The sequence below is a fragment of the Prinia subflava genome, chromosome 18 (assembly GCF_021018805.1).
Source record: "Prinia subflava isolate CZ2003 ecotype Zambia chromosome 18, Cam_Psub_1.2, whole genome shotgun sequence".
NCBI lineage: Eukaryota > Metazoa > Chordata > Aves > Passeriformes > Cisticolidae > Prinia > Prinia subflava.
The window spans coordinates 13,566,501-13,579,447 of record NC_086264.1 but is presented as its reverse complement, the minus strand read 5'-3'; the positions used below and the strand labels follow the sequence as shown (position 1 = coordinate 13,579,447).

General features: G+C 43.8%; 1 protein-coding gene across 1 annotated transcript in view; it reads left to right on the top strand.

The window, feature by feature from the left end:
* HHIP (hedgehog interacting protein) overlaps positions 1–12,947 on the top strand; it is a 57,914-nt gene that overhangs the window by 34,212 nt on the left and 10,755 nt on the right. The window contains exons 5-8 of the mRNA XM_063415478.1: positions 6,754–6,905; positions 7,347–7,520; positions 8,329–8,472; positions 9,368–9,489. Of these exons, the coding sequence (XP_063271548.1) occupies positions 6,754–6,905; positions 7,347–7,520; positions 8,329–8,472; positions 9,368–9,489 (592 nt within the window). The remainder of the gene's footprint in view (positions 1–6,753; positions 6,906–7,346; positions 7,521–8,328; positions 8,473–9,367; positions 9,490–12,947) is intronic.

Sequence of the window (12,947 nt, the reverse complement as noted above, 5' to 3'; positions counted from 1 at the left end):
ATTTGAGCTTCCTCAGGTGTTCACAAAACATCTGTGGAAAATATCTGGATATCTCTGGATTTAATTACTCCTTGTTTTCAGGTAGCTGGCAAAATACATATATTTTTTTAAGACTTACTGGAAGAACTAAACCAATTGGATTGCTTAAGGCAGTATTTAAGCCAAGCTCCACTGCAGCAGTGCAGGTAATTTACTCACTGCCCTTTCTGCCCTTGGGCTGCTCAGCTCCCGGGGCACTGGGAGGTTGATGGCATTGGCAAAGAACCAGCAGAAAAATCCTTGGGCAGTATCAGAGAATTCAAACACGTTTTTCTTCCCAGCTCTCACTCAGTACCTTTGCAGAAATGTGAGGGTTCAATGCGTAAATGTGTTTGTGACCCAGGTACAAACATGATGCACTTGAATGATTTTTGTTGAAAAGATGCAATCATGGCCTTTTTTGAATTAGTTCTGGCTGCATCTGTACCAGGACTCCAAACAGTGCTGTCCTTACATTTCAAGGAGTTTGATTTTAGATAACAAACACCGTTCCAAGGCTCACACTCACATGTGGAAGCTTAAAACTCGGTAGCAGATGCTGGACATCTAAAAGGGTTTTCTGTTTGCATCTGTGCCAATCCAACAGGACATTTCCATTTTGGAGCAGCTGGATGGCCAAAGAGCGCAGGTATAAAGAGTTTCAGTACTGAAGTGAGAAGACAGCACAGTGGCCCAGCCTTCATGCAGTGTGCTGTGGGATGGCTGCTGCTGAAATCCTGAGGAACACTTACAGAGCTGCTAAATACCAAGGCTGACTTTGCCTATTATGTTTAGCTTAATAATTACTGATAAAACCAGCAACACGTGCAGCCAGCATTTGCTTTGAAGATATGACATGTTATTATCAAGACTATGCTGAATGCTGTTGCTAAATCCAGGCTGAAATATGCTCTGCATGCATCCAGACTTCAGAGTCCAAAAGTTCTTTGGATGTTAGAGAGCAGAATTGCATTTGCTTTGCTGCTGGGATTTGCACACACATTATTTGGCAGCTCAGAAATAGTGACATGTTCCCATCTTTTGGGGCCTTCAGGCAAAGCCTCATGTTCTACACGGGGCCTCTGCCCTCAGGAGAGAACCTCAGACAACATCCTAGGTGGAATATAAGCAGTAATTAATTAAATTAAATTAATTGCAGTAAACCTTTTCTTACCCCTCCTCTCTCTCTCACCTGTGTTTTTATGCTGCTTGAACTTCTATCCTTCAAACTGTCTCCCCCACTAAAAACCATTCAGATAATGCAATTTTCCAGTTTCTTACAATAAGAAGGAGATTTGAAATATCTTGCAGAAATCACTTTAAAGCCTTTCCTAAGTACCTTCAGAGCCTTAGTGACTAAAGCCAGAAATTTGCTTAAGAAATACCCTTCAATGAAGGAGATTACTTTCATATTTGCAGCGGAGATCAGCATCATCTTGATAAGCCATGGAAGTCACTCCTCTCTCCAAACAGTGACAGAGCTCATGGAGGCCACAGTTAAATCCAGGTTATGTTGCAAACATGAATGATTATTGTGGTAACCCTTGGCAAAGAAACACAAACGGTGTGGACTGAATGAAGTGCCTCTAGCCTTTATTAACCTCTGGTTAAAGGAATCCTGTTGGGGGGGTGTTTTTCAGAATTCCTTTAACCATTTCTTTTGTAAGGTGCAGGGTGCTAGCAACTCCTGGCACCTGCTGAGCGAGTTTTAACATCCACTGGCTCACAGTAAGGACATGGAGACTGATCCAGGCAGAAATGGAAAGCTTTTTTCCTTGAGCTGGCTGTGCTGTCCTGTGTTCTCCCCAGCCCCACAACATTTGAGTGCATAGCTCATGTGAATGTACCATTCCTTCTGCAACCAGAAAAAGCAAATATCTGCTCCAGGAGGTGACAGCTGAGCACTGAGAGCCAAAGGAGAAAGGCAGAACTGTTTGTAAGAGTAATGTCATCATGGCATAGTCCCATTCGCATCCCTCTTGTTTGAAACTAGCTATTTTTAATGCCTACAATTAGACAGATCAACATTTCTGGTTTTAATTTAATGCAGAGAGTATGATAATTACTGTTATTCTGTTCTGAATTATATCCCTAAATTTCCATATAAAGTGGTCACGGTAAAACAGCATGAATTTGTTTTCGATTATCGGAGTACAGAATTTGTTGTAGGTTCGTTCATTTTACATAAGCACTGTCAAATTTGCTCTGTGTCACCATACATCCTTTTTTTTCCCCCTCTCTCAGCAGAAAAGAAAATGAGCCTTATGGCTCATTTAAAGTGCTGTAGACTTTTTTGTGGACATTTATTAAAATTAGCAGCTCAGGAAGATCTTTGCATGGTAGTAGGATTTTTATTTTTCCATATCATATTTTTATCCATAGGAAGGACAAAAGTGACTGCAGTGATTGGCTGAAATTTCATGTTATAAAAAAAGCAACTTATGTATTGAATTGTAATTCTTACAGTCTTTTGGCAACTCTCTGCCATTAATCTGTATTTTAAACAAAATGAAAAATTGTATTGAATGTGCTGCTGAAAAATAAAGATAAGTTTTATATACATAGTGAGGGAAGGAGAGCATAAGAAAACCACAAGAGATGGCTGAAAGGATCACAGTCAAATTAGAGCACAGGCAGAACAGCAAGTCACTAATAAGATTAATTTGTATTGTTTCTGTTTACAGAAAAATAAAGTCAGATAGCATCAAAATGGGGTGTGTGTTTTAAAAAGCCATTCTTGACTGGAAGAGGTAAAGCCACGGTTGTGGTGACTGGGAAAAGGGATTATCAGTGTCTTGTTGTATTTGGGAATGTGAGTGGAACAGTTTGTTCTCTGTGGGGCATCACCTGAGCCAGTGCTATTGGACTGAAGGAGAGTTGTAAAATCTGCCTTTATCACAGGAGAGGCGTGCAAAGGTGGGTAAAGCTTCAGAGCAACAGAAGGGAGGAGGAAAAAATACAAAGGTCATCAAGTCTATTCTCCCCTATTAATGAAGGATTTCCATGGCCAGTACACTTCTGAACACTCACTGCATTCTCATCCAGTGGGAGGAAGCTTTCTCCCTTTCCTGGCAGGCTGATCCTGCAGCACAAGAGACCCCAAACCAGCGCAGCAGAAAACCTGTCAGGGAGAGACAGTCTGCAGTGGAAGAATGCTGAAGAGGAAAAGTGTAGGAGGGCAGATACACCAAATAAATAAATAAAAGAGCAGGCGGTGGAGGCGTGCCAGGGAACTGAGAAGGAGCCTGCTTCTTTTTTACCTTCCCATAGTGGCCTCCGCTGGTGAGCCGCTCGCTGAGGTGCTGTGGAATGTAAAGCTTCCTTGAAAATAAATCCAGCTGGGGACAGAGGTGGAATCACCACCTGTGTTCCCAGAGGACAAACGCTGCTTACAGCTCAAGAGGCCTCTGCGGTGCAGGAAAGTGTGTAATTCACACCTTCCTGAGCCAGCTTTACTGAATGCAGGAATCATCTGGTCTTTATTTGAATCTCCCTCTTCCGGGACTGATTTCCACTGTCCTCTGTTATTCCAATTCTCCTAAAGCAGTGCAGTACATAAAGTCTGAGTCCAGATGCAGACCCCACATGGGCTCACGGCCACCTCCTTGCAGGCACGCTCGCAGCGTGTCCCTCTGCCCAGAGCTCGCAGGTATTGCCTGGCTCGGGCACTCAAAGCCTCCAGCTGCTCCCAGCCAAGACCTGGGGCATTCCTCGTGTACCACAAGAGTGTGCAGGAGGCAGCTCTGGGTCTGTGGTGGGTTGGCATCGGCATTTATGAGTTTCATGTACTTTCTTTAGGAGGACGGGAAGAAAGAATTGTATTATCAGGGGACGAGGATTGTCATTTGGATTAAACTAAAGACTTGCCCAGCAGAACGGCAAAGTCTGGAGTTGAGGAATTAAAAATTAAGTACAGAGGACTAGGACTAGAAGTGATTTAGTGACTGGTATCTTCAAAGGACTGTGAAGGTAAGGAAAAGAAAAAAATGATCCCCCCATGTCAAAATTTTGTCTTTGGTGCAACAGAAGTAAGAAGAAAAGAAGAATTAGGCTTTAAATTCTAACGCTATCAAACATCAGAACAGAAAATTCACATCAGAAGTCCATTGATAAAAAAATCAAAGTGAGGAGTATTCTACAGAGAAAGTCTGAGATTTTGTACAGAATTATTCAGTTTGATAGTACTAAAATAACTACTGCTAAGGGACTTTGCTGGGTATCTCTCCATTTACCACACAGCGTATGAAACAACACTACAGAAAATCTATACTGTCTGGCACATAGAGGGCTTTTCAAAGCTGTGGAGATTGTGGCAGGGGTTTGGTTGGGAAGAACAGGTTTGCCAGTTAGTGATAAAGTTGAAAATACACATGAAGAATCAGTTTCCAAAACCAGGGAAACTAAATCTGGAAAAACTCATCTGGATTTGTAGTTAAACATGAGCCAACCAAGGGCTTGATGCTGCACTGATTGCAGTATCTTGGAGGGATATTCACAAAGTTTTTATTAACTGCATGAGTAAATAGATCTTTTAGAACAAAGTGTGTCTGTCTGACTTTGAGACACAGCAGAGTGACTTTTCAAGAAGGAATAGGATCAATCTACAGTGACCCACTGCTCTCTAACAATCATGCAAGGCAGCAATGAGGAAAAGCCACGGCCTGATCCTACAAATGCAACTTGCCATAGTTACCACCTTGCAGGTCCCGTGTTTCATTCATTTTTCAAATTCTTGCTTCATGTGTACTTCATTAAAAGCTCTTAATTTAATTTTCACCTGTTTACCCTTTCAACAACTTCGCTTTCACACTGAGACGGCTGCCGTGGCATCAAGCACTACATAAAATCTTCAGCTCAGTAACAAAAAGATCTTTTCTTCCTAATTCCTTCAATAACTCACCTTGCATGGCAGACCTAGAGTGACTCACTGACATTCCTGGGCCCTTAAATGAGTTGAACTCATCTCTCAGGAGAAGAAATAGGCCTGTCTTTGTCTGGGCACAACAGATAGAATCATTCCTCAGGAATCTTTGAAATCTGCCTTTCTGCTCCCAAAGCAACTGGTTTGCCTCCCTTTGCTTCAGACTTTATCACAGCAGCTTGGTCAAAACTCTTAGAAACTCAAACAATAATATCTACAATCAGTTCAGACTCAGCTGCAGAATTATTTTTGGCTCATAAGGGAGAAAGAGCTGGATTGGCAGTCCCTTCATCCATGATGACTGCAACTGATTTGGCAGCTCTAAGCAGACTCAAAACGAACCTCTCTGATAACCCCTGAAACTAAACTGTTCTAGCAAACAAACTAGCAAATTTTGTCTGCCTCTAATTAGCAGGATCCAGAGTTCACTGTACAAATCTGTTTGTATGGAAATCTCTTGAGCTATTTACATCTCCATTTCTGACTCAGGTTTCTCTTTGGTGGTTGTGATTAGAAAGGAAGTACGGCAATCACATTGAATTAAAATAAATTAAAGCTGTGCACTTCCCCAATTAGGCCCTTTGTGGGATGACTTTCAACAGGAAGACGTGCCCATCCATCACTCTGAAGTGCAAATGCACTCTAAAAGCTTCATTCTCTCTTGTAATTTCAGATTTCATAATTACTTATCTTGGGTGTGGTTAGAGTTGCAGAACGCTGGCTCCTCACGGGTGCAGAGCTGGAGCACTGAATCTGCAGCAGTCACTGAAGGCTCTGAAGGGCTGGCAAGGCCTGAGTCAGAGCCCAAAACATCCATCACCTTGTGAATAATCACATTTATTCATTGAATTTGAATTGTTAACTATGTGCTGTGTTTATTTCCGTGCCTCAGCTTCACTCCGTCTATGGCCTCAAGAGCAACAAATGAATCTAAGTTTTAGCCTTCATTTATACAAATAGAGTTTTAGGCACAGTAATAGTACATACATTTTTTAGAAGCTTTTTAGTAGCCAAAGAGAAAATTGCCTTCTATTTAAGTTCGCTGGGCATTTGCATTGTCACAGTACATTACACGGATTGGATGCTTAACATATAACTGTACTAATCTTCATGGCAAACATAATAACAAAAGAAAGTTGTTCTGAGATCTTTCTATTTTTATTTTTTAAAAAAATAACAGAAAACCTTTCCAGTGAGGGACCACATGTAAAACTCTGGTTTCTCTGCACACAGACCAAGGCTGCTTATTACCTACAGTACACCAGCTCTGATGAACAGACCACCATGGTTGTGACAACTGATGTTGCTGCCTCCAGGGTAAAACAAAGGTTTACATATTACACAAGCAATTTAACTGTTTTCTAAACATATTGCCAAGACAGTGGGAGTTGGCAGCCAGCACTGTGTTTTAGGTTTTGGATACTTGGATTAGAAGTGACTGCTGATTATAGACCTTTTTATTCGTCTTCTACGAATTACAAGCACCCTAGTAACCCAGCAAAGAATCCTTCCCAGCACTTAAACGTGTCCTCATGGCTTCCCAAAGATTGCACACACAAATCACTGCACAAACGTGGCGTAACACACTTGTGCATAGATAACTACAGAGGGCAATTGTCTTGTTCTAACTCCTAAAGACTTCCCCTGAGTGAAACGTTTTATAATCCTTTTTGTGCAGTAGTCAGGAAAGAAAGAAAAGAGTTTGGGCAAAGATTATCCACAAGAAAGAAACTTTTTTTTTTTGGGTTCCAGCTGAAACACAATAAAGAACATAATTAACTTCACAATTCTTTGTGTTTTTCATTTGACTGCAGGGAGGAGATGAAAGAGGACTGTTAAGCCTTGCATTCCACCCCAATTACAAGAAAAATGGAAAGCTGTATGTGTCGTATACCACCAACCAAGAACGGTGGGCTATCGGACCTCACGACCACATCCTCAGGGTCGTGGAGTACACAGTATCCAGGTATCAGCAGAACTCTCAAATTAACAAACTCTGCACTTCTCAGCAACTCTGCACTTTATATTTCTGATTTCTAAAATGAATATGAGGTTTACAATGTAGAAACTCGGGCACCTGCAGAAAAACTATTGTGGATTTTATTTCAAATAGTAGGTTTGGAATGACAGCAAGTTCACTGTTTTTTTCTTTTTAAGACTTTTTTTTTTTTCAGTTATTCTGTAATTTTTAATTACAATTACTTCCTACTTATTGTGTATAGGCAGCAAAGTAATTGTTTGTGAATACTAGAAAATTGCAATTTCTCAAAAATAACTGTTAGGCATTTTTCCACCAAGTTAAAAAACGCACATCTCAAAGTATAATTTGAATGAGTCAAGTGTATTTTCAGAGAGAAGAACAATGATAGTGAACTGTGCAAACTGTGTTCATGTCTCTAACTTGCAGGAAAAATCCGCACCAAGTTGACATGAGGACAGCAAGAGTGTTTTTAGAAGTAGCAGAACTGCATCGAAAGCATCTGGGAGGGCAGCTGCTGTTCGGCCCCGATGGCTTCCTCTACATTTTCCTGGGGGATGGCATGATCACCCTGGATGACATGGAGGAGATGGATGGTTTAAGGTACAAAACTACCATGGACAGGCTTCTGTTGCTGTGCCCAAAGGCCTCTCTGGCTCAGCACAATTGCAGGTGCCCCTGTGGCTTTTGAAGTATTTTTTAAGTATAAGGATATACTCAAAACCCAGACCAGAGGGCAATTGTAGTACTTGGTTTTAAATTAATGAAATGGAATTAATTTAAACATCACATCTTTTCATGTTTATGAGAAGAGTTTTGGTGCTCTTCTTCTACATCTCCTTTCCTCCATCACAATCACAAACATTTTAGTTTCTCCTGTTTCATTTAACAAAAATTCTGAATCCTTCCAAAGAAGTATCAACATCTCCATTCAAACAATACAATTTTTTTCTCACTTGCTTTTTATGTAATTAGTCTTTGGATTGTAGTGTGACTAGAAATCATTGAATTCAAGAGCAGGATCCAAAGTGTGAGCAGAAAGCACTTTGTAGTTACACAGTGATTATATCCATAGTTGCTCCAGATGACACAGTATAAAAGAGTTAGTACCCTTATATTTGAGGCCATAAACAATTTTGGTGTTTGGAGAGTTGTTCTTATGATCAAGTTGCTTCCCAGCAACAAGGTCAGGGGCATTTTAGTCTGCACACAACAAGGGAAGATATTTGCCAGACTGAATCTTTGACAGCTCTGCTGGTCTTCTTTGGCCCTGCATCCTCCATGAAATCAATCTGCGTGATTGATCAGTAAAGGTCGTTTACTTTGCTGGTTCACTCTGGTATTGTATGGATTAAATCTAGCAGTAAAATACTTTTACAAACCCAATTCTTTTACCCTCCAACCCTCTCAGTGATTTTACAGGTTCTGTGTTGCGCCTCGATGTCAACACTGACCTGTGCAGTGTCCCTTACTCCATCCCTCGGAGCAACCCGCACTTCAACAGCACCAACCAGCCCCCGGAGATCTTCGCACATGGGCTGCACAACCCAGGCCGGTACGGGAGGGTCTGTTAAACTCAAATTGCTCTGGGGCACACACTGGCTTTGTTGGTTTTTTGGGGGTTTTTTGGGGTTTTTGGGGGGTTTTTTTGGTACAATCAGGCAGCAATATTTCAATCACAAAAGCACTCATGAACTTTTTGAATCTTGCACTCCTCCACACACATGTCACAGTTAGAAACAAATGTACATTGGCAAAGGAGGAGAGCATGCACAACTACTGCAAGTCAAGATGAAAATGACACAAACAAAGTACAGGATTTTTTAGTTTTAATTAGTAATAAAATTACTGCCTTGGTGAAAGAAAAAAGCTTAAAGCAGGGAGGTGGTAAAGTGCAGCTGAGATGGGAATCTCGACTGGGAAAAAAAGGCACGTGGAAAACAAATGGGAACATCTGGTGATATCTAAACAATAGCAAGGAGGAGAACAATGCTTTAACTAAACAACACATAATTCAGCAAATTAGGTGGGTGGTAGTACTGAAGTGACATTTAAAGTCATGGTTTGAAAAGAATCAGAAAGTCAAGTTGTTCAGATAAGGACTTGATTCTTGGACTTTTTACCAGTCCAAAATTCCTACACCATATAAGTTCATTTAGCTTAAGGCACTGTTCTTTTCAGGTGTTATAGTGCAGACTGTATTATATCACTAGGGGAAAAGAGGGTTTTTCACATTATATAGAAATGGTGTAGGAATGGGAAAGTTGTACTGTCTCTTGTATATAAATCTAACACATTTCTCAGGTATTTCGGCTCAGCATGAAATAGGTCCTCCAAATGAGCAGACACCACAGAAAACAATAATACTTTAAAATGTAATGCTTCATATTGATAATTATATGTTGTGAAGCCACCTTTCTCATGGATTTTCTTTTTTTGTTGTTTTAAAGGTGTGCTGTGGACAGGCACCCAACAGATGTCAACATCAACTTAACTATCCTTTGTTCAGATTCAAATGGAAAGAACAGATCTTCAGCAAGGATCTTACAAATAATAAAGGGCAAAGATTATGGTAAGTTCAATCCAGGGTAAAGCTGCTGGCGACAGTCAGGTTCTATTCCTTGGAATAATAAACAGAAAGCAGAAGAGAATACGTAAAGGCCTGTATAGCCATGGTAGGAAACTTACAGCATAAATAAAATAGACAGCTTATCTGAGATAGAAGTGAAAAGTTCTGTCTTTACAAGAGAAACTTCCCTGTAGAAGCGGATGAAAGATGCAGGCCAAAACCAAATTGAAATGACTCAACTTTGTTCTTGTTGGTGTAGAATATCATGTAAATGAGATTTAACAAATTTGACAGTTGCTAGTCTGTCAAAGATCTCACTGTTGCTGTATACTTTGGCTCATAAAGAGAATATTTTGGAATATCAGGAAATGAAGAAAATGTATTCTCAGTCTTTCACAAATAACCTTTTAAGACAGAGAATGGAAACCTCATGTAATGTGCCTCTTATAATGGAAAAAGTGAGATAGACAACAACAGACCACAACCAAACAGGGAAATGACTGAGCTCTGTTTAAATGATACTAAAAATACAAAACTTAGAAAAAGGCACTATGCTACTACTTCATAATAAATGACTAGTTTAGATTAGATTACAATAAGATAAATACGCTCAGTGAGGGACTTTAACATATTGAAGTGCTTCATGCTGTCTCTGAATCAGTACGATTGTAGTCACAATTATTTGATGTTTACCTCTGCTGTCACCCTCGCTAGCTGAGGCAGGCCAGGTGACACTTCCCCTGAGCTGTCACCTGCCTCCTGCCCACTGAGCGGCTGTGTCAGGTCCTGATGGTGACACGTGGGAAATGCCAAAGGCTCTGAGCACTGGCCTGTGGCTCTGAGCACTGGCCTTTGGCACTGAGCACTGGCCTTTGGCACTGAGCACTGGCCTTTGGCACTGGGGACTGGCCTTTGGCACTGAGCACTGGCCTTTGGCACTGGGGACTGGCCTTTGGCACTGAGCACTGGTCTGTGGCACTGAGCACTGGCCTTTGGCACTGAGCACTGGCCTGTGGCTCTGAGCACTGGCCTGTGGCACTGAGCACTGGCCTTTGGCACTGAGCACTGGCCTTTGGCACTGGGGACTGGCCTGTGGCACTGAGCACTGGCCTTTGGCACTGAGCACTGGCCTGTGGCTCTGAGCACTGGCCTGTGGCACTGAGCACTGGCCTGTGGCACTGAGTACTGGCCTGTGGCACTGAGCACTGGCCTTTGGCACTGAGCACTGGCCTTTGGCACTGAGCACTGGCCTTTGGCACTGGGGACTGACCTTTGGCACTGGGGACTGGCCTGTGGCACTGAGCACTGGCCTTTGGCACTGAGCACTGGCCTGTGGCACTGGGGACTGGCCTTTGGCACTGAGCACTGGCCTTTGGCACTGAGGACTGGCCTTTGGCACTGAGCACTGGCCTTTGGCACTGAGCACTGGCCTTTGGCACTGAGCACTGGCCTTTGGCACTGAGGACTGGCCTTTGGCACTGAGCACTGGCCTTTGGCACTGGGGACTGGCCTTTGGCACTGAGCACTGGCCTGTGGCACTGAGCACTGGCCTTTGGCACTGAGCACTGGTCTGTGGCACTGAGCACTGCCTGTGGCACTGAGCACTGGCCTGTGGCACTGAGTACTGGCCTGTGGCACTGAGCACTGGCCTGTGGCACTGAGTACTGGCCTTTGGCACTGAGCACTGGCCTTTGGCACTGAGCACTGGCCTGTGGCACTGGGGACTGGCCTTTGGCACTGAGCACTGGCCTGTGGCACTGAGCACTGGCCTTTGGCACTGGGGACTGGCCTGTGGCACTGAGCACTGGCCTTTGGCACTGAGCACTGGCCTGTGGCACTGAGCACTGGCCTTTGGCACTGGGGACTGGCCTGTGGCACTGAGCACTGGCCTTTGGCACTGAGCACTGGCCTGTGGCACTGAGCACTGGCCTGTGGCACTGAGTACTGGCCTGTGGCACTGAGCACTGGCCTGTGGCACTGAGCACTGGCCTTTGGCACTGGGGACTGGCCTGTGGCACTGAGCACTGGCCTGTGGCACTGAGCACTGGCCTGTGGCACTGAGCACTGGCCTTTGGCACTGGGGACTGGCCTTTGGCACTGAGCACTGGCCTGTGGCACTGAGCACTGGCCTTTGGCACTGAGCACTGCCTGTGGCACTGAGCACTGGCCTGTGGCACTGAGCACTGGCCTTTGGCACTGAGCACTGGCCTGTGGCACTGGGGACTGGCCTGTGGCACTGAGCACTGGCCTGTGGCACTGAGCACTGGCCTTTGGCACTGGGGACTGGCCTGTGGCACTGAGCACTGGCCTTTGGCACTGGGGACTGGCCTGTGGCACTGAGCACTGGCCTGTGGCACTGAGCACTGGCCTGTGGCACTGGGGACTGGCCTTTGGCACTGAGCACTGGCCTGTGGCACTGGGGACTGGCCTTTGGCACTGAGGACTGGCCTGTGGCACTGGGGACTGGCCTTTGGCACTGGGGACTGGCCTGTGGCACTGAGCACTGGCCTGTGGCACTGAGCACTGGCCTGTGGCACTGGGGACTGGCCTGTGGCACTGGGGACTGGCCTGTGGCACTGAGCACTGGCCTTTGGCACTGAGCACTGGCCTTTGGCACTGAGCACTGGCTGTCTCCAGGGCAGCTTTTCCCTTCCCAGCTCCCGTCCCAGGCTCTCCCACCTGTGCTTCCCTCAGAGCAAGGCAGCTGTGCCGGCTGGCACGGGAGCACACAACAGCATCCTGCCATTGTGCTGCTGCAGTTACTGCATGGGTTTTCTGTGTCCAGTTTAGAAAAGCCAAACCAAAGAATAATATTTGGTTAACCACTGCTCCAATGGAATTTTGACTGCATCCTTATTGCAGAGTAAACTAAGCAATATTGTGTCTATCCAGAGCAGCTTGCCAATATTAATACTGGGCTGTGGGTCAATGGCTTCAATAAAAAGAGTTCACCATCCTTTTCTCTCCCATAAAATTTCAGCTGTAACTCATGTAGAACAGTCTGGGAAGTGCATTTATCAAAGACTTGCAGATAGCACTCTGACTGAAAAAAAATCCTACTAAAAATGCTCTACTGGCTGTGGCTTTTTTAAGAATTATGCAGCTAGCATGTCAAATGGAGCCAACTTGTACCCTAAGCAGTATTTGATTGCATGAATAGGAACATGTGCACTAAAACTTTCTTGAAGAATTGTCTCTGTGAGAATAAACTCTGTGGTTTTGTGAAATAAAAAAGAGGGGGAAGGTATAGGAGTTGCAACTACTACAGCAGCATAAAATAAATTACCATGAGAAGATACAGCCAGTAGTAGTAGTGTGTTATGGGATGTAACACACATACCATGTTTAAATCTGTGATTTTGAAAGTTTCTCAAGCCATTGAAAGGATTTCAAAATTAATTCTACTGAGAATCACAGGAATTTCTGCACTGGACTCTACAGTGAATGGGACTTACTTTGTT